Genomic DNA, 22,896 nt, shown 5'->3' with positions numbered 1-22,896 from the left:
ACAAGTGTCAGGCAATGACCATCTCCAACAAGAGAGAATCCAACCATCGCACCTTGACGTTCAATGGCATTAGCATCACTGAATCCCCCACTTTCACCATTCTTGGAGTTACCATTGACCAGAAACTGAACTGGACTAGCCATATAAATACTGTGACTACAAGAGCAGGTCAGAGGTGAGGAATCGTGCGATGAGTAACTTGCCTCCTGACTCCCCAAAGCCTGTCCACCATCTATCTACAAGGCACAAGTCAGGAATGTGATAGAATACTCCCCACTTGCCAGGATGAGCGCTGCTCCTACAACACGGGACAAAGCAGTCCGCTTGATTGGCACCACATCCACAAACATTCACTCCCTCCACCACCAACGCACAGTAGCAGCAGTATGTACCATCTACAAGATGCACTGCAGGAATTCACCAAGGCTCCTTAGACAGCAGCTTCCAAACCCACGCCCACTACCACTTAGAAGGAGAAGGGCAACAGATAGATGGGAACACCACCGCCTGGAAGTTCCCCTCCAAGTCACTCACCATCCTGACTTGGAAATATATCGCCGTTCCTTCACTGTTGCTGGGTCAAAATCCTGGAACTCCCTCCCTAACAGCACTGTGGGTGTACCTACACCACATGGACTGCAGGGGTTCAAGAAGGCAACTCACCACCATCTTCTCAAGGGCAACTAGGGATGGACAATAAATGCTGGCCCAGCCAGCGAAGCCCACATCCCGTGAATGAATAAAAAAAAAACACAAATTGCTCATAGGGATCATGTAAACACATTGTGGGTTCATTCATTTAGGCTAGGCACACGAGAACATTTATTTATAGATATAAAGCTTGAAGACATCAGCAGCAGAGCTGTGTGTGTGTGAGCTCTGCTCAAAAGCAAAACTGAAACTAAGACTAGACATACTTTCCTTCTAATGATGTCATGCTGATATCACTTAAACGCATATTACAACACCCACCTTTCTTTTTAAAGAAACGTTCCCCCTTCCAAATATTACAATACATGTTCATGTTCAGTTACTATTACATAAGTGTAGAGAACTGCTGAAGCTGTGAGTCTCTAAAGCATAGAGGTATTCTGCTGGTCTAGCTGGATCTTGGAATGGTAACCTTGTCTGGAAGTTTCTTTAACTGCTCACAGTGATTGTCATTTTTGGATGTTGTTCCTGGTTGCATTCGGGATCTTGTCCTAGATGCAGAAGGACTGTACGGCGGTTGAGGAGCTGGAATGGATTCTCACACATATCCTGAAATAGCTTACCAATAAATTGTGGACCTTTATCTGTAATGATTCCTCTAGGCACACCAAATAAACTTAAAATCGCACTTAGAGTGTGCGTGACAGTTTTGCTTGATGTATTGTGCAATTGTCAAATAATGGGGTACTTGGTAAAGTAGTCGTCGATGACAATGAAATCAGTACCACAGACATGTAAGAGGTCAGGTGTGACTTTGGACCAAGGATTGGCAGAAATTTCATGTGGAATCAATGGTGCTTTGTGCTGACTTGGTTTATGCTCTTGACATGCCTCACACTTCTTGACAATGACTTCAATGTCATTGTTCATAACCTTCTTGTTCGATCTATGCCCATATGTGAGTGATGAAGTTTTTGAAGAATATCAGTTTGCAAAGGTTCCGGTACGGTGACCTGCCTGCATTTAAAAATGACTCCCTGAGAGATGCCTAGCTCACCCCAGTAAGGCCAAATTGGTCTCACATGTTTGTGGACATGCTGAATTGAATCAGGCCATCTTTCAATGATGGTTTTCCATAGTTTCTGCAATGTGGAATCTTTCACCATTTTTTCTTGTAGCTGCTGGCATTTGCGTTGCGCAAAATGCACCAGATCAGTTGACGGACTTGCATTCTCCTGCAAGCGTAATGTTGCAGCTCCCTTGAAACTGCCAATTTTATTGAAACATTCCAGATATTTCAATGTTTGGTCATGAACTGAGACAATAGGAGTACTTTCTGAGGTTGACCTGCCATATGAGGTCTGACTGATTCCATTGATTGTGACTAGTGTGAGGTCACAGAATGCTGGTCAACCTACAATCATTGGGCCTTTAGTCTCCATGATGTAGAACACCTGTGACACCCAGGAGAATTGACTTTACTTGCACTCCAGGACTGTGGATTCTGCACATGGAATTCGTGAACCATTGTACGCTGAAAGTTTGTCATTTGGGGATCTTGCAGCTCGACTGAAATTAATCCTGACATGTTCAACCTGTGAAGACCTTCATTCCAAATTGCTAGGCAAATTTTTATGGCTTGCTTTTCTGGTTCAGACACACCTGAATCAAGAAACCAAGGCTCTGTACACTGTTTAAATGTTTTGAATTCAGACAGTAGGTCAGCTGCATCCCAACTCAAACTGGGGAATTTTGCGGATATTTTGACAATATCCCTTTGTTCTTCCTTCTCCTATATTACCTGGGATGAGTATTGCTGTTGCTGCTTTCATGTGCTTTTCTGAAGCTCCACCTGTTATAATTGCAACCTTCTCTGGCCAGATTTTTATAACGGTTGTTTTTGTTTTTTTTTCTTTGACTCTCCCTCGCTTGCTATTGATCCAGCCTACACCCTGGTCACTCACCTTTCCTGATAGAGATAACCTGGTGCGGGCACTCTCGATGCGCTGTCCCACTCTCTGAACTAGCAGGCTTTGTGCTACAATCTCACCATCATCTGCCTACCAGCTCTTTATTTGAGCACTATCCCAGCACTGTAGGTGGGATTTCCAGCCCTGCCCGCTACCAGGATCATCTGGTCCTGCCGAATGTCAATGGACTGTTGGCTGGGCCGCCGAATCTCACTTGGTGTGTCTCGCCTCAACGAGGCCGGAAAATCCCAGCCTGCATCTTCAAAGCTTTTCTGTGTCGTCACCATGCTGCAATTTCAACACGCTCTGGCACTGCAAATCCGCTGTAGTCTGACCAGAAAGTCAACCCTTGTCTCATGCCATGTAGCATGATCTATGGTTGTTCACCATGTTGTACCTGTACTTAATCTTGCTGCCAGGTTGTTTGGCCACCGCTGAGCACCATGTCATGTTATGATGATATAGACACCAACTGCTCATAAGGGATTGTGTAAAAATGTTGTGGGTCCATTGATTTAGACGAGGCACAAAGGAACATTTACACATGGGAAGAAAGCTTGAAGACATGAGCAGCAGAGCTGTGTGTGTGCATGCTCTGCTCAAAGGCAAAAGTGAAACTAAGATTGGATCACATGACACATGTCCCTTCTAATGATATCATGCTGATATCTCTTAAAGGAACATTACAACAATGGGTATTGTGGGCAATGGTTAAGAGGGGGAGAAAACAGAATTGGAGAGGTGGTTGTAGATTCTTATTCATGCCAGAAAGCTGTAATTGTAATCCACAAAGTTACATTCTGGTTTTAAATGTTGTTTTACAATTCAACTCATCAGATCTATACAATGCTTTTGTGAAATGTTATGGCTATACCTCTGACTGTCTCCTCATTTGTTACTTTCTTTCTTTCTTCTGAGATGTAGATTAAATATTTTTGTCGCCATTTTTTGCCTTCATGTTCTTTTTCAGTAATCTTTCAATTTACTTCAATTCAGGAATGTTTAAACAGATTGCTTGTGTGCTCCAAAGCTTCTCTGCAATATCTTTTCCCTGAATCTGTCCTGCATAATTTTCAAATTTATCTTTGACTTTATCTTGCTGCTCTGCATACCTCACACAAAACACATGAAGGCATGTGCAGAACATATTTTGTTATAAAGTGCACAGTAGCCCATTCAAGAGGTAGACTGGGGAGAATTTCTTTTAAAATGGTAAGACTATAGTCATAACCACTTCAGTGAATGCTACAGGTCAAACATGATGCAGACATTCCAATATTGCTGCAGTGACACAACTGAGCTTTGGCTAATGCACCAAACACTGTGAAAGAATTTTAAAAAAAATCAAGCTACGCACGTCCTGCGAGGAGCTGTCTTGTGGTTTTCATCTTATTCCCTACAGATTTATGTAAAACCCAAGTGTGCCATTTTGTGCAAATGGTTTGTGACAAGGTTCAGTTCCTGTACTGGAAGTCATTTATCTTCATCAGAGGTGATGAAATGATCCCTGACTCTTGATTATACTTACCATGTGTCTGCAAAGACATCAGAAGGTTGAAAATTCAAAAAAATATATAATGAGACTTGTGTAAAAGATAGCTAACACCTATGCACTCTAATTTAAGAAGGACTTGACAAATATTCTCTACAGAATAGTTGCTGATAGAATTAAAGCAATTTTTTACTCATATGCCATGGATAGATTTGGATGAAATTTTATACCTCGTACCTAATGGGGTTATAATTTGAAGGCCCATAGAACATGCTCAGCTGTTTATGATGTAGATAAATTGTACTAATTATATTATTCAGTATCACCTTATAAGGACAGATAGAATTAGATTAAAGACATAGTCCAGACCTTTCATAAACCCAGGCAACATCTTCCATATGGTAACAGACTGAATTAGTGCGATCACTTTAAAAATGTACCAAACCTTCATAGATTTATTTTGCAACTAAAGTTGTGTAAATTCTTTTGTCATACAGTAATTGAATAACCTTTACTGATGAAACCTTACAACACATGCAACAAAAGAATTATCCTTGACATTGTTTCACAAGTGACATTCTGAGGATCATAATGAAATAACTGAGCTGTGCAATTAGACTGTAATGACTACGACATTGAAAGCGGGACTGTATCACTAAAGTACAAAAAAACCCAGAAATTGAATGGACAAAACTGAAGATATATACCAGGCATGATGTATAAAACAAATTGTACTTCTCTATCGGTACGGGATACTCATATAGATTAACTAGGCAAAGGTATCGATTTCGATCTGGCAGAGGAATACCTGGAAACTCACAGCAAGGTCAGTCAGCATCTGTGGAAAGAGCAGTTGACATTTCAGGTCATACCCTTCATCAAAACTCTGATGGGTACGAACCAGAAGTGTAGATCATCTATTTTCTTCACAGATGCTGACTATCTTATTATATGTTACCAGCATCAATTTTTTGGTTTCGGATTTCCAGTATTTGGTTTTTACTTACAGAGTGCCTCACTTTTTAATTCTCTGGGGAGGTGGGGTGGAGGTGGTACTTGGGCCTCATCTTATCCAGATGTTCCAGAGACACTGGAAATCTACATTATTGGAAATTGAACTTGTATCCAATATCTCCGTCCTTCTGTATCCAACCAGCTGTGGCAACAAGCTAATTCGAATCCACAGGGGTAAATTTTCATCTGCAATATGCCTGGCAGCCTGTCATCTGCTGAGGGTATACTTTGAGAACTGGGGCACACATTTATCCCATTATGTCTTAAACTCTTTAGTCCTAGAAATGCTCTTTAGTCCCAGAAATGCCAATATTAACACGCTGCACTTCACAAGCCCGTAAGACAGTCCTCACCCTGCCATTTTAACAGATGCACTGACCTATTTAAAACTTAGTAGATTAATGCCTGCGAGTGAATGCTTGCACTAAATTAACAGAGGCAAGCTATGCATTTGTCTGCTAGTAATGCCAATTACTAATTTCAGGCTTACTGCTCCTAGTTGTCATAATAGTCTTAAAATAGTCTTTGTTATGCACGGTGATAGGAAGAACTGTTTTGATGGTAGAGGTAAAGGATGAAACAGCTCCTGCTTCCAAGCAGATAAGAATACTGAGCCCAAACATTCATGGGTCAAGGGTATACATCCTGGAGTAAGTGCTAGGATACGCCCTTCTGAACCTCTGCCACTGACCCTCCCAGAAGGAAAAATAAGTTCAGACCAGTTCAGGATTGAACTGGTCTGAACTGGTCACAGCTGCATTCCACTGGAGGCAACTGATAACTGGTAATTCTACTGGACTCATCAGGAATCCAGTAGGGACTTCCAGTTGCTGAGTTGGCGCCAGTACTTTTCAGCCGACTTTAGCTGAAACCAGCTCAGCTGTTGTCAATTTTACTAAAACCAGTACACCAGTGAAAACCCTCTCTCATCCCTTTGTCCCCTCCAACTGTCTCTCTTTCTCCCACCAACACCCCCCATCATGTTTCTCTCCTAGTCTCCCTCCTCCCCAGTCTCCACCATCCCAGCTCCTGCACCCCCTAATCTTTATTTTATGCTGCCTCTTCTTGGACATGTTCCCTTAATGGAAATCCATTTGAGGAGCATGTCCATTGTCTCTTTTTTAATTTTTTGTGTGCAGAAGCAAAATTGCAAGAATGACATAAGTGACAATTTCAATGGAGATCTGCAAGTGTTGAAATGTACATCTGATCTTAATTGGCTCTTGACAATAAACTCGATATTTATGTGAACTAATACATTGGCAAGATTCCATATCACAAAAACAATAAAAAGATTATTTCATGATCTCAATCATGGACTTTTGTTTATTTTTATATTCCATTATTATTCATTAAGATCAGACTTACCCTTGCATCCACCAGGTGTTTTGCAATTTTCTCTGGCCAACCAGATGCACCAATTTCCCGTTCCTATCCACACGCTCCCTCCCAGATCCTATCAACTTCCCCCTCCCCGCAATTGCAGCAACTCCCCCCCTCAGCTCCCCGCCAATTGCAGCACCACCCCCGGGCTCTCCCCATGATTGCAGCAACTCCCACCCCAGATGACCCCTCCAATTGCAGCAACTCCACCCCACCGCCCCGAGGTCTCCCCTACTTCCCCCACCACCCCAGACTGCAGCAGCTCCCCTCCCCCAATTGCAGAATCCCACCCCCTCCAGGTTATAGCACCTGGCCTCCAGCTCTCACCCGCCCCAGACCACAGCATTTCCCCCACCAGCTTCCCCCGCCCCCAATTGCACCACCTCCCCCACAGCTGTCTTTCCTCCCCACCCCCCCAATTGCAGCATCCTTCTCCAGCCGGTCATCCGGGCTTTCAGGGGTGCAGGTCCTGAACTGGAAGTAATGGAGGAAGGCCAGGGTGTGTCCCAACAGCATGAGTAGCTGGCAACCAAAGGGATCAGGATCAGGGGATCGTCTCTTGATTTGCAAGTGAATGACAGGTGCCCAAGGCACCAAGGCCTCATATGGGGTGTCTGCTAAACGAGTATCTACAATTTCTCGTATCATTTGCTGGTTCCAAGTGGTTCTGTTTTTCCACAGAAAGAAGTCTAAGGCATCCACAGCGTAAGAGGACATATTCATGCAATTAAGAATTTCCCTTTCCCTTTTTGTGTACCTGTGTGTGTGTATTTGCACGGGGTGGGTTGGGTGGGGGTGGGGGTGCAGAGGGACTGGCAGGGTAGGAGGCAGGCCATCAACTGGCTTGAATCCCAAGATGGGGCTCACCACTGCCATCTAGTAGGCTGTCATGCCATACTGCCACTGGTCATACCCACCTTCTTCTCCATCATAGGCCAGGAAGAGGTTCTTCCCCCAAGAACCCAGATAGAAAATTCAGAGCATTTGCCGGGTGCTGATATAATTTACAGCCATCCTGCCACATTCCAGCCCGAGTTATGCAGCAGCGCAAAAGAGGTGTCACAAATGGGCAGTCCCATATTGAGTTATATCAATAAACCACTAAGATAAATGTGAAACACTGCGGATGCTGGACATCTGAAACAAAAGCAAAAAATGCTGGAAAAACTCAGCAGGTCTGACAGCATCTGTGGAGAGACAGACAGAGTCAATGAACCACTGTTGCTTCAAGATTCAATGTACCAGAACTGGCCCATTTTGAATCTTTCTCCAGGTAGAGAGTGATGTGGTTGAATTTTGGTCTTATTATTTTGAATATAAAGGTTTCTGTGAGATGTTTCCACTTTTCATTTTCTATAATCCGGATTTTTTTTTCAGCAATTCCAGAAAATTGATTTTTAATTTAAAATACAGGTTACTGTAACAGTGCATTGAATGCAGTTGGATTAGCTGGCTGTTTGGAAAATTGATTCCAAAATAATGGTTTTGGTAATGTTCTTTTCCATTTATAATTATGTCAAAATATCTTGTAGGGCATTTTTAACTTGAATATATTAGATACTTTAAGTATTATTGTGTGTATGGTTTTTGAGACAAAAGATATATTACATATATATATATATATACACACACACATATACATATATGTATATAAACATACAGGAGATGGATTTTTAACTACTGGAAGTAGATCAAAATTCCAAAATAAGATATTCCGGCAGAATCAGAGGACAAAAATCAAGATTGGTACTCTAGCGTTACTGAGGGAGCACTGCACTGTCTGAGGTGCAGGGTTTTGGATGAGATATTAAACCAAAGTCCCATCTGTCTGCTTGGGTGGGTGTAAGAGATCCCACAGCACTATTCTGAAGAAGACCAAGGAAGTTATCCCCACTATCCTGACCAATATTCATCCCTCAATCAACGTTACAAAATATAGCCTATCTGGTCATCACTGCATTGCTGCTCTTGGGAGTTTGGTGAGTGCGTATAGGCTGCCGTGTTTCCTACATTGCAACACTGACTGCACTTCAAAAAGTACTACATTGGCTGTAAAGCACTTTGAGATGTCGGTGATTGTGAAAAACGCTGCATAAATGAAGTCTTTGTTTTAACAAATAATGGTAAGTTGGTGATTTTAATCATTATGTTTAAGCTCTTAAAGCCAAAGAAATAAAAAGCATTTGTTTTCAACATCCTTTATGTCTCAATGGTTCACTGCTTGCTGTGATATTTAGCCAGGGAGGTACCAAGTTTGATTTCCAGTCTGTTCCAAATTAGGTGATCTCAGTTGATAAGGCAGTTAAGGTAGTCAGAATGGTCTTAGTATCTCTGGAATAAGGAGAAGAAAAATAGGCAGATGTTTTGCCCATTAATTACTAATGGGTAATACTGCTGGGATATGTGTATATTAATAATATTTGAGGGGAGGGTCATGTTCAACTTGGATGCTGCCCATAGTGGAATAATGATATTCACTAGGTCTTCTACCATGTGGAGAAAATTGGCAAGAAAATTTAAAAGAATAAAATAAATGTTTGCTTTCAATTAATTTTAGTGTGCTAAGTGGAGGTTAATTTTACTCCAGGTCCATATGTTTGTTCTATTATTTCTACCTTTCAATCCCCGATCTCTGGCAATTAGCAAAACATGCCAGCACATTGGCATGATGCACTTACTAAACCTGATCTCTGCCACTAAAACTTTTAACCAGGTGAATAAGTGGTCATGATCTTTGCCACATTCATTGTGGGCCAGCAGTGTGTGACTACCTCTTAAGTACTAGTGAAGGAAGATGCTGCAGCTACACTTGTTTGGAACAAGGTACACTTTATAAATTACCTTGAAAAAAATGTAGCATGGGCCAGGCTAATCCATATATCAAACAACAGGTTTCAGATCAGATTTACAGTTAACTAGTATATTTAGAAAACCTCATAATATGTAGTATCCATAGTAGTACAAATTTACTGATTTGCTTTCACCCATGATAACAGGCTCTGCAAATACATTGTGATCCTTATTTCCAGGAGGCTGCATAGTCAGTACTTTTGAATGTTGATTTTCTTCTATTTGAAATCATTAAGTTGGTTAGTTCAAACACTTTAAGTGATTTCCATAACTATTGGTTTGATAAAATAATTAAAGCCAGTACCAATTTCAAATGTAGTTGAACTGATGACAGTGCCCTCAGATTTACCCTTGAATCAGATTTTCCTCGTATGTTAAAATATTCCAAAAGCAACGCAGAACCATTCAGTTTAAAGTGTTAAGGGTGGGCATGGAGAGAATGTACACAGCATTCTGTGTGTGGCCCCTGCTACTCTAACATTTTGCTTGTATCGTAACAGAATACAATAAGGCATGAACTTCTATGAAGGCAACAGAGAACTATGGGCCAGGGGAGAAAAAAATTGTGCATTGACTTCTGAGAATGGACTCAGGCATGCACTGGCCTGGAACAAAAGCATCTGACAGGGGTTAACAATGGTGGCATCGTCCACCTCCTAAAGAAAGTTGATAGTTAATTGCACAAGACAGAATTATTTTTTTTTTACACACAGCAGCCCCTTGCTTCAGTTGCTGCATGCAGAGTGCAGTCAGTTATACAAAACTATTCTTAAGGAACAATTACACCAAGGGGAAAAAAAACTGTGAAAATGGTAATTTCACCAGCTAATGAGCTACAGGCTGCCCTGCTTGTCTCTCGCCTGCCAATCTGCAGTGAGCCTTGACTCAAATGAAAGAAAATGCCGCAGAGTTCAGGAGAACTTGAGCAACATCTCAGCAGGCAGTAATTCATCTGAGAAGAAAGAAAATCACAGTATAGTCAAGCCATGCAGTAGGTCTTAGCATGTTAAAAGTAGCAGACTTCTAGATCCCTTTTGGGCATTTCCTTGAGTTTGACTAAAAACTGAATCTTCCCTAAAGTTTATTTTTAAAAAACTCCCTTCGCTAAGATATGATTTTCTCTAACATAAACAGCTATTTATCATAACCTGTATAGGATATATACATAAAATATACACAAATATATAAAACCACTATGTTGTAACATGGGCTTTGTCAAGCTGCAGTATATGTGGGAGCATACCTGAATTCAAAACAAATTGGCTCTGTTTGTGCATACAGGGAGTTTAATTATCTGGCACTAATTTACTCAAACTAGTTTCACTTGGTTTAAAATATTAGTGCCTTCAGTACCATAAATTTTAAATAATGCAGTATATGGGTGGTCCATTGCATTACAACACCAGACTTATCCTGGGACCCAGTTCTGAATCCAGCTCTAGCTGATGATATGAGTCCCACTCTGATGGCAATTAAGGAAAGAAATCTGGATTATCTTAACCAAGTTCACCATTCAGTCACTGCCTCACTCAGAAAAGCTCTAGGGATGACTGATGTTGAAATTGAAAAATTTACACTGCTCTAAAAGGAAATGCCTGTTTGAGATTGGTGTTAACATATATTGTTGCAAAGAACACTCAGGAAATGTTGCTATACAAATATTCTTTGCGATGCCTGATCTAAGAGTATTTAATGCTGATATCAGCTGCTAAAAATGAAGAAAGTATACCTGTCACCACTCCTTCTAATCTCCTGCCTTCATAGGTTTCTTTATCAATAGACAACTATTGAAATTAGAAGGGATGGGCAACTTTGGGTAATGTTTTAATTTACTGTAACTGAATTGAGCATAATCAGTTATTTTTCCCATAAAATACACAATTAGGTATCTCTTCTACCCATGATTGATTAATACCCTAAATAATATATTTGCATTTTCCTAATGAGATCTTATTTCCTAGGATACATCCTGTCACAGCCATACACCCTGTAAGCCATTCATTCATAAATCTTAAGCACGCCGGTCAGTGCACATAGGGCCAAACTGTTCTCCTATGGTCACTGCATAAAGTGTGAATAATTATACAGGCAATAAACAACTTACAAACCAAAGCTTTCTTCCTTCCCAATTTATTCATTTTGGAATGAAGTATATCTACTGTAGATTTATTACCATGGTAATTAGTCTGGATTTTTTTCCACTTGGACATTACAATGCTGTTGCCAATATACAATGCAAATTCTTGCTAAATGACACAACTATGCTCAACAAACATCTAAAATCGAATGTGAGTAAAGGAAGCCCTTCTCTGAAACTGTTTACCTGATTATACTGTAATATCAAGAAAGTTGGGATGTAATAAAACAAACCAAGTATTCAAAGCCTCTTTCTGGCTCCTGCTGATGCAAAATGGTTATAATGTAACATTCAGCTAAGTGTTTCTAATTCTCATCAACAAATCAAAATGTTTGCATTTAAAATAAACAGACTGAAGTGGACTTACAGTAAACCAGTGAAACTAACATATACTTATTCTACAAGATCTTTAAAATGACTACAGTGATTGAATATACACCCTAAAAGTTACTCAGAAAGTTAAAGAATGTTGTAAGGGGATGAGTCGCCTTAATTTGGTTAGGTATGGGTGATAGTGTAGGTGCAGTAACAAAGAAACAATTGTCTAAGTTTGGCATTGGTTTTTTGAAATGCACAATCACTAACCAGTTCCTGATCACAGAGGCAGCCCGAGGCAAAAGAAAACAGCCTGTGAAACCATGTCTCATACTTTGCCCTGTTTAATTAATGCACACATCTTACCTTCTACTTTGCATGGTTTCCTTTTATGTACCCAAGTTATACAGCCACTAATAAATATTCACCGTGGTTTGTAAAAACAATATTGAATCTTTTATTAAAAGTAGTAAGAATTACATTTGCTATGAGGGCTGAACGTATTTCTGTTTTATCTATGTAACAATTGCTTAGAGTATTTTCCATTTTTTAGCCCAGAGGCCAGGGGCCAGCTGTGTTTGCTGTTACCTAGGCATTTTACAAGAGTTTTGTAATTTTCTTCTATTATCTTTATTGTCTGTTCTTATCTTCTGTCTCATCCATAAAAAAATTATAGTCCTGTGGTTTAACAGGCGTCTACAATAACTGTTACAATTGGTTTACCTCTCAGCACACTGATATTTAACTTCTCAGTAAAGCCCAGATGGTATCTGTTCCTTAAAGGGGATTTGCTATTTAGTAAACTGTCATGTAAGGCAATTTAGCCAGCGCACTAACATCAGTGTTGGTGAAATTGTATCACTGAATGCACAAAAAATGTAAAGTATAGTTAGCACTGTGAAAATGGCACCGCAAAATCCAAGCATTGAAGTAAGTAGTGCATCTGTTGTGCCAGTGTTCCCAATGGAAACATAGTATTGCAACAGAGTTTTCACACCTCAGTATTCCTGCACTTGCCCAAATTCTTTCCAATGAAACCAAAGTACAAGATTCCTCAACGCGACTCCACAATAAATGTACCATCATGCAGCAAAATAAATTGATCATATATAACCATTTTAGCTGCCAAGGTATTAAGTGTGCATCTAAAACTTTTATCTTAATTGAAATGTTCTTTGTAAATTCTGTAACCAAAGATATACCTGTTATTAATACTAAACTGAATTTACCACACTCTAGCTCCAATTTTCTTTTACTTAATAAGGAAAATTTCTGAAATTAACTGATAATCCATTAGCCCAATGAGCGTTGGACAAATTGTAATCTACAGAAAGTGAGTATTCATCTCAGAATCTAACTAGTGGTCACCTCACAATAAATGAGTAACAAGCACGTATAAACTTTTCAAGAAGACTTCTTCTGACATCCTAGTTATAATGCACCATCAATGCTCTTTTGCAATGGGACATTCTCAATTCCATACAAAGATCATATAAGTAAATTGTATTTTTCCTTCTGAACATAATTTTGTCACTATTTTCTAATTCTAACAAAATACCTAGTCTTAACTCAATACGCTAATTATTATAAAACTACATGTAAGCATTTGGGAGTTCAGTGATTAGGCTCTTTTTCTCATTTACCATTTTTCTATCAGTGATAAATTCTTAAAGATTTGATGAGACAAAAATAGAAATATGGTTGGCTGTAGAATCTACACTGGGATGGGAACGTTGTACATTTATATATTTATAGAAATAGACTCAATGGGGTGCTAAAAGGAAGGATAGATCCCTCAGAATCTGCTCGATGTGAAGCTTTTTTTCTCTTTGCCCCATGTACTTCAGCAACATAAGATACATGAATCGTGACCCTCTGCTACCATCAAGAAAATTCTAAATGAGATCCCTCATGCAATGTTTATGCAGCAGCTTTCTGATGGTTATGAGTCATTAAAAATACTGCATTAAGCTTTGAATATTTATTTTTCAGAAGCAGTATTTTTCAGCATGCAGCATCAGCTACCAGGATCCCCAACACTAGTTACTTAACTGGGGCTGGGAATGAAGAAAGATGAGAAGCTCAATATGTTATGCTTCTGAGCTTTGGAAACACTAACATTTTGGACAAGAGTTAAAACCAACCACAGATTATGCCATGGGATAAAGCCCTTTATGAACACAAGCATTTTGAAGCATATTACTCAATAAACTTGTTATAACTCTGCAAATTTTCCAGACATAAACAAGGATAATGTCATTGTAACCATGATTCTGGGATATCCCTTGACTATTTAGACTGACATTTTTTGTGAGTACTCAAAAAGGCCAGAATGCTAAACTTACAAATCATGTTGAATTTAAAATAGACTTTTGAACAGGTGCAGCTTCTGTGACAGGTCACTTTGGGTCTGCTGCCATTTTCTCTGCTGCTCTAAGTTCATATTCAAGTAGGCAGTATACAACAGTGGAAACTTTTCTAATGCTTTTTAAAAAAAAAACTACTTTTCTACCTCAGTTGATACTCTGAAAACTGTAGCTTTCAATTATTTAATAACTGTGGCCACTGAGAATGTAGTTGCCCATAAATTTTGCATTTTAATTTCTGCTAATGTCACTTTTAAACTGGCGAATATAATCCTTCTGGAGATTAAGGTTGGTAAATATTGTGATGCTGCCATATTCATACAGCCCAGACTAAAATCAAATGTTTAAAAGCAATAATATTTTCTTTTAGTTCCATATTTGATACTATAGTTGTGGTATAAACAAAATGATAACACTAATTCGTGTATAACTAATTCCATTCATAGCTTATAGAACCTACAGGCTTACAGAACTAATTTGTACAATTAATACTTATGAATTATTTGCTCCCTTCTATCCTAGGCCAAATTCTGCAATCAGTGGTTTGCCACTGAGCATCCTCCCTCTCCCAGATACAACCGCACACAGTATAGATTTTATTCAAATACATCAAGCAGACTTACACATACAAGAAAGATTACAATGCATGTACATTGAGGCCCCAAAGGGGTTTCTTAGAATGAAGCAGCCCCAGAGTGACACCTAATGTCCCAGCAAAGCATACCACCACCCCCTCAACCCCTGCCCCCCACCAGCACACACAAAATGAAGCTGCCCGACTGTTCTAGTGCCCAGTAAATTCGCAATTCATCTGACAGCATAGAAAACCAAATATATCTAGTTGAGTATCAAATTCTTTTTTTCCTCATCTGCAGTTTTGCGACTTGATCCATATTTGTCTCCAAAGTCAATAAAAGTTCACACGCGTGCATAGATGATATAAAGGCACACATGCATACAACACACACACACCTATATGTACTCACACATCCATGTACACACATATATACACACACACATATATGTATATAGACACGCATACACATGTACACACACATACCTTAGGTCAATGCAATTCATTACAAGGAAGGAATATTTCATATCAAAAGCTTGCTCTCAGCACATATAGGGGCAATAAATAAAGTATAACAAAAATGACTCTGTTTCAAAGCTAAACCTCTGTGATGGTATTATGGGATTTATTTTCAAATGTAATAATTTGTACTAATTGGACATTATTGAGGGCTTTTGACTCACAGCAATTATTTGTTAATCTTATGCATTTATTTTCAAGGTTGGAAGACAGTGAATGATAGCAAGATTTTACAGGATTTGGCTGCCTGCATTATCACTGCACAAGTCTCAACAAACGGCCAGCACGGCAGCGCTATATGATTTCCTGGAGTACAGGCAGGTAGAGACAAAGGAAAAAGGATGCATGATGCAATGAAAGAGTTCCAATGAAACAGAAACCTTTAGTCTCATATCGAGTGTGGATGTAGTACACAAAATCAAATTGTAATAAAACAAAGCTCATGTTGGGCTGCTGGATATGACAAATTGAACCCATTTATGCCTGACTGTAAAGTACATTTGGTATGTTATAATTTTTCAAATTTCCCTTTAATTCTCTCTTTGACAATCAACATAAAAGTATTTGCACAATTAAGAATAAGCTGGCTTTTTGAATAAATCTATTGGTTTACATTGATATTGATTACATTGACCAAGCACCTCTTTTTTTGCCCCTGCTAGCTTGCTTCTTTCTTCTTTGAATTACATTATTTAAGTTTAATGCATTTTTGGGTGGTTACTGAAAACTGTTCTGGTTATTTTAGTGCCCATAGTTTCACCATCAGATGCTGTACTCCAGATCAAAACTCCCTCTTTTCAGATCCCATTGTATTTGTCCCTTGTCTTCTCTTTCATTAATTCTCTTCCTGCATCCCTACTATTTGTAATCAAACTATCACAATGATGTTGTATTCAATCTTCCCACATTAACTCCAAATTTTCACTGACTAAAGATGTTCATCAAAAAGCAGCAGACATTGACTGTAAAACATCTGGCCAGCTGCACACACCATCGATCACTAATTGCTGCCCTGCAAAGGGAGGAATCAAAAGCTCCATTAGTGTTGTGGAGTGCCTCCCCATCCTCAGTGAAGCACACTCATGCTCATTGTTGTCTGGGAGGGCCCTTGACAGAGGGAGTCATTGACTTTTTTCACAGGCTTGCCTGCGGAGTGGGTTGTGTGAAGTGCTATCAAGGCACTGGTTGTGCATGTGTATAGTTGATGTTTAAACATGATCCTTTTGCCTACTCCAAAAAATAGATTTCACAGCCAGTCTTGGGAAATTGTGGTTTTCTCAGACCTTTTCTCACCTAACGGCAAGGTATTAAGCTACATGTTCCATTCCGACATCGATGCATTTTATGACTCATTATGTTCTCCAAACAAAGACAAAAAACAGGCCATCTCTTTTTGTTTCAAACATCGATTTGAGCAAAAGCTATTTGAAAAAAGTCAATCATACTGAAAATTGTTTCTTTTTACTTAGAACAGTTTTATCATTTAGATCCATTGATTTGCAGTATAAAATGAGCAACAGTGTATTTGTTTATCGTCAAAACCATACTTTTGAGAAATAAATATGCAAGGGTCAGTACCAGGCACATCCTTGCAACATATTTTTCTCATAGCTAGTCAAAGATGGCATATGAGGGTTCAAATTAGAATTTCCTCCCTTAGCATGGTGTTACTTTCCAATCAGATTGTAAGTTGTGATTTCTGAACTTTGATTCGTGTAATGAAAATATTCACTCCAGTCTTAATCCAATTCAGTTTAAAATTCGGCAGTCTTTGAACCAGCTAGAGGAAAGGGCACCAACCCTAGTATTTTGGAACCAAGGGAACACCCAACACATTTCAGGACGTTATGCTGTATTTTAAAGGCAGCATTTGCATCTCGTTACATTTGAGATCAAAGTTTACATACTAACTATTTTTTTTAAAAGCTATCTTGTTACTATTCAGAACTACGTAAAGTTTTAGTTAATGTACTGTTGGTGAGGCTGCAACTGCCTAATCTACAGTTCCCCCTCACCTAAATCTGATGCTAAGTCCGATATCCAACCCATCTCTACAGTTCTTTTGATTGTTAGTATTTATATCTGGTAAAATAACTTTCTCGAATATACCCTATTTCTGCATCTACTACCTTAATCACCAGTCTGAGGCCTACAAACCCATATAATGATACAGTAAACTGACATAAATTATTCCACATTTAGAAGGGGACCAAAATGGCAGGAATTGGTTAAGGGAACATGGCACAAAAATGAGAAACCACAATTAATAAAACATGAAGAAGACGTCCTCAAGATTTTAAAACAACTTGTGGAGAAAACTAATGTGACTTTTTTCCAGCAGTCTCCTGCACTGCCAGGACTCATCATACATTTCAAATGTAATCCAATTTGCCTGTCGTTTTCCCAATAAGGCTCTGTCGGTATTGCGCCAATGCTATTTCTGCTTTTCCATCAGCAAGTTCACGACCTCTCTCTGCCCTCTTGATGACAGTTCATGCCTCAGGATTAAAAACTGCAAGCTCTCAGTGCATTAACTCTGCAATTCATCATTCCAGTGCAAAAGGACGGTGTATTTGCACTGACTTCCCCATTGATGTTTCAGAACTGGTTCCCAACACATTGGCCTTACGTTAACAAATACTCAAAGTTAACCTTAATAGGAAAGGAAACAAAGCAGCCAAAGCAGATTATAATCGAACCACCGCAGATATATGTGATCATTCACCCTTAACTTATTTCTGTTATTGTTAGGTAATGCTGTCTCCTGTCCTGGCCAGATTCTGAAAGTTATTGAAGCCAAGTATAGGTGCAATATCAATTTTGCGGGTGTCGTTAGTTTGAACAAGCAACCTAAAAGTGCACCAGTTCCTATTGTTTTGATCTGCGGTAAGTCTTCGTTTACAACACCTGGGTTTTCACTATCTGTCCACACACATACCACCCTTCTAACCACCAACCCTGAAATATCTGTTGCAATTCACTCGTGTGGCAATCTCCAGTGCAGATATTATATAGACAGCTCACTTTCAACAGATCGAGTTGTTCAGAGGATTTTATTTTAGTCGCACGAAATGTATCCGGTTGCAAGCGAGGTACCATTTACTTTGTGTCGCCCCACAATAAAAATATGATCAAAGTCTGGATTAGAGATGAGCTGTTTATAAATAACCGGAAGCTTTGCCTTGCATAGTACTGCCAAATGTTGTAAACCGAATCCCAACCCGTTGGTTCTAATAAAGCAAGAACCACTCCTCAGAAAGAAAACCCGTGGAACACCGATTCTTCTTGCAGTTGTTTACTTAATGTGCTGTCATGGTATCTGGGGGATTTGTTTCCTTTAAAAGAAATCCACTGAAAGGAACTGAATTCGCCAGCCCTTGTGCTGAAAACGCCACAACAAGCAGGCACGCAACTCTGAAACCAGAATCTAAACCGGACTGCCACATGAGCAGCTTTTTCACCAGCCCGCATTCCTCAGGCCGGTTTCCTTTATGGAAATGCAGAGGGAAGGGAAGGGGGGGAGGAAAAGCCAACAGTAATGTGCGAAATTCACTCCAGACAAAAGGATCCCAGGAGCATAGTGAAATTCACACCGTCCAGCCTCCTTCCATGTCTGCCTTGGATGAGGAAATGGTGCAGAGCACATCAGCAGCTGATCATGCTGCCGGGGACAGCGGGGAGACACAGAAAGCAGTCCTCAGTGCACGGTCAACACGTGGAGGAGCCCCGTCTCTTTCAGGCGAGTGGCCCATGCCATCCAATTCACCAGTCCGGTTCCCCATTTACAAAGCCTTCATTTCGCACTTCATGCCTACTGATAGGTACCGGTCATCCTGTCTCATTGTGATGATTCGCAAATCTTAGGAATCGGTACATGGATTTTCAGCAATCGCGCTGCTATTAATATTGCCAAAGTGCAGAGTTATATCTGCGCAGCGAATGTAAATGGGTGGAAGAAAATGATGCTTTACATTCTGTACCTTTATCAATTTCATGATGGTACGCTGCAAGGGAATTCATCATTCCAGAATCAAATAAAAGCATAATTAACATAAATTCAAGCAAAACGCTCATTTGCAAAATTTAAAAATAATTGTCCCATTTTCGGATTCTTCCCATAATAGGACGTCACTCGAGTAAATTGTAGTGAAAATAAGAAATTTGGTGTTTTCAGTTTCACAAAATGAAATCCTGACAAGTCCTGAACGGTATATTTTCTACTATTACTGGATGGCATATAAATGATAAAAAGTTCTTCTGTGATTAATTATTGTTCTTGCGCTTTTGAGTTTGTGTAATACATCTTTTAACACGTGTACCAAATTATTTAATTCATGATTATGATCAGGTCAGAGTATATCATGCATTTGAATTCTTAGTATTTTATTAATGGGCAGAGATTAAATCTGGAGAATTCGCCGGACAACCTTTGTTTCAAATACCATTTCCCCAAATATGCACTGGGACATTATACACAAGCTATTTGCAATGCAAAAGTTGACAATGCATGTTTCTTTTATGATTGACTCAGCCTTATATGAACATGTAAATTATATACTGGGGTTAAACACTCAAACTGTGCACACTTTCTGTGAATCCCCTGGCAATCTAGCACTGGTGATGTCTAATTACAAGATCCCGCCCAGGAAAGCCAACTGTTTTATGAAGTTTTAGGGGAGATTAAATAACCCCACTGCTTTACAGTGCAATGAGCAACAGAAATGACGTGAAATTTGGTGCAGGATTTATAATAGGAAGATTTAGTCTGAGCAATAATTCGAAGTAAAGCAGTTTTCTCAAAGTGTGACAAGCTCGTCTTGTTACCGTCGCTTGGGAACAGACAGCCCCGTGCCTAGTCGCAGCTCAATCACTCCCGGTAACGCAGCGCCTTGGTCTCTTGTATTCGGAACATATTCGGAAGGGCGGCAGCGGCGAATTTAGCACAGGAAACATTGCTCTAACTAGAGTGACTGCGTTCGTGGAGAGAATTTTAATTGTGCCCTGTTAACCAATGGCCCAGTCCGCAGTGACTACACTAACAGTTTAACAGAATATGAAATATAGAACAGAACAGCTTACAGCAGAGAGAATTTACAGGAATTGGCATACTGCTCGTTGATGGGTGAAGGTGTGATACCATATACAACGATTTCTAGCTATCACAGGCAGCTATTGAATATAACTGTTTAATGTGGCGGTGTGTGGAAGATAATTACAATCTTTCCTGTAGCTCACAATCATTAACATTGTGTAGAAATCTAGAACCAGGAGAGCTATCTTTTCTCTGCAATTGCAAAATGGCATGATTGAGCAAATGTTTTTGTGAAGTTCCATGTCCATTGGCTGACTGAATGACTTTTATATTCCAACTGAAGGGCTATGGGAAGCATCATGGACGCCAACTGCCCAAACTGATTTGGTGGACAACAAATAGTTAACAGGCATTCTGACCACTTTTTTTTTGGCGTACACAGAGAAAATGTTAACTCGCCCAACACTGAACGCAAGTTGCAATGACTATAACTGCCTATCATGTCCCGAGAATGCTCCTTCCATCTCAGTGGTAAGAGGCAACAGCAGCTCCAACGTCCGTATGCCAGAGCTATCTATTTCCAGTCCATAAAAATTCCAGTCAACCTCGTTTCTCCAAACCACGGCCAATCAAAACCAGACTTGTTATTAATGAATATTTATTCTACGGCTACCAAACTTTGATTGACATTCGTGATGGCCAATTGCACAATTGGTTAAAATACTCTCAAACCCTGAACACTTCGATTCAACATGACTCGGGTTTCTAAACCGTCCGGTGTAAATCTGAAAGGGCGAGAATGCTTGCAGATAATCCCCATATAAAACGTCATCTAAAACCCCCCACCCCCTCCACCCCCCAATACCTTGCGCCGCAAGAAGTTCCTTGTTACTTCTAAACTGGGTAATTGCAAAGAAAAATCCCTGCACTTCCGAATTACAAGGTCCTTCCAAAGATCCAGGCTCCACTGCTTATCATTATCTTGGTTAAAGTTGGAGCGGCTGAACAATGATGCAGTGTAGGGTACAGCACAGCGGATCGTGGATGTTATGCTGGTCCCTGTTACTGCTTAGTGGCCTCGGCATTGAAGAGATAACTCCGGGAGGTTGGGCTTTTCACTGCCAGGTACAAGGCAGGTTTGGCTGATCGTCAGAGCCGATCACCAACTTCGTTCATAAGATTTTCTCAGACCACCGCCCCCGCCACCCCCCATCCGCCCGCCATCCCAATCAGCGCAGGATCAAACCTCCGAATCGCAGTTCCAGTAAATTTTGGCTGCACCCCGATCGGCAGTGCTGTTGCCAAAAAGAAACTGTTCTATATACTTGAAATTTCAACCTGGTCGTTTCTTCCCAGTGCAACATACATACACGGTACAACTATCTAAACGTTAACTATGTGCATCGTATCTTGTATTAGACACGAAACGATGCCAGAAAGCAGCAAATGTGAAGTAATGAACTCGAAAACATAAGTTTATGCAGTAACTGTTTGCATATACACTATAGGTCCGTAACAGGCTGTCTTGGTATGAATAGACTGGTAAAACGTAAGGAAACAGATCTCCATCGCTCTGCTTTCCTATCAGGTGGACTCAGAGACTTGCATGTAGTTGCCGCGATCTTGTTGCCTTCTCCGACCCCCTGTGTGAATCCAATGGAAATTGCTGGGTTTCACCAAATGTTAAGAGTAATGGGACCTCTGAAAGGCTGTCCTACCTTCAACAGCCATGGTGAGCGGGAAGCAGAAGTACAATAGCACCGAGATATCCATAATGTTAACGTTGGCCACTTCCCCTCTCCTCGCCTCGTCTTATTCCAGTGCTGAGCTCACACTGCTCTCTCGATCGCTCTGGCACTTGGTCAGGAATCAGTGGTGAATGAGTGCGGCTTGCTGGGAAAGCCACTCGCGCTGTCAATCAGAGAGTCAGTCCGCCCACACGCTCAGCGATTCATTGCTGCACCCCAGAGGCTGCTCCCAGCTCTGGATTGTGTGCACTGAGCGCCTCCTAACGGCCTCCACCACCCGGGGCAGCCAAGTAGCACAACAAACGGAACCGGGACCGGACAAATGGACACGAGGCTCCTTAACAATAAAAACACCCTACAGGGTTTCGCACGGATAGATTGATTTATCACTCAAATTACTGCAGGTCACACAGATATTACTGATCTCTTGACTGCAGCACAGTGTATAAAGTGTATTGACAAATAGGTCATTACACAGGGATACAGGTGATTTGTCTATCGATCGCTCAGTCTACTTGTCATATTGGCATCTCACCAAGTTTGGAATCTTCAAACCCAGCCGCTGCTTTACCAGACTGTTACAGTGCTTCGATAAAGTGCTGAACCTTTTAAGTACCTTCTATGCGTATAAAAATTACATAGTCCGCGATTTTAAAAAAGAACCAGTATTTTTCTGAAATATACATATACATTGTATATAACGTTGACAATAATCAGACCTCAAGTCTGAAGGTTGTGATTACTGTAAGATACAAAAAGTGCTGTTTTAACAAGGAACGCACATCTGTTCAGGTGTAAAACAGACTTGTCGGTCCTTGACGCTCGATTTAATTATAGTCTTTATT

At 40.2% G+C, this 22,896-nt stretch overlaps 1 protein-coding gene across 5 annotated transcripts in view; it reads right to left on the bottom strand.

Moving 5' to 3' along the window:
• The window catches only part of LOC144693814 (ephrin type-B receptor 3-like), a 109,591-nt gene extending 87,419 nt beyond the window's left edge, over nucleotides 1-22,172 (bottom strand). For all 5 annotated transcript variants that reach the window (XM_078563861.1, XM_078563864.1, XM_078563863.1 and 2 more), the window contains exon 1: nucleotides 22,022-22,172. In XM_078563861.1, the coding sequence (XP_078419987.1) occupies nucleotides 22,022-22,076 (55 nt within the window). In that variant the 5' untranslated portion in view covers nucleotides 22,077-22,172. The remainder of the gene's footprint in view (nucleotides 1-22,021) is intronic.
• Nucleotides 22,173-22,896: the final 724 nt, after the last annotated feature.

This window comes from Cetorhinus maximus, chromosome 19 (genome assembly GCF_964194155.1).
Source record: "Cetorhinus maximus chromosome 19, sCetMax3.hap1.1, whole genome shotgun sequence".
NCBI classification, from domain to species: domain Eukaryota; kingdom Metazoa; phylum Chordata; class Chondrichthyes; order Lamniformes; family Cetorhinidae; genus Cetorhinus; species Cetorhinus maximus.
The sequence above is the reverse complement of the archived record's forward strand: the minus strand, read 5'-3'. Positions and strand labels throughout refer to the sequence as shown.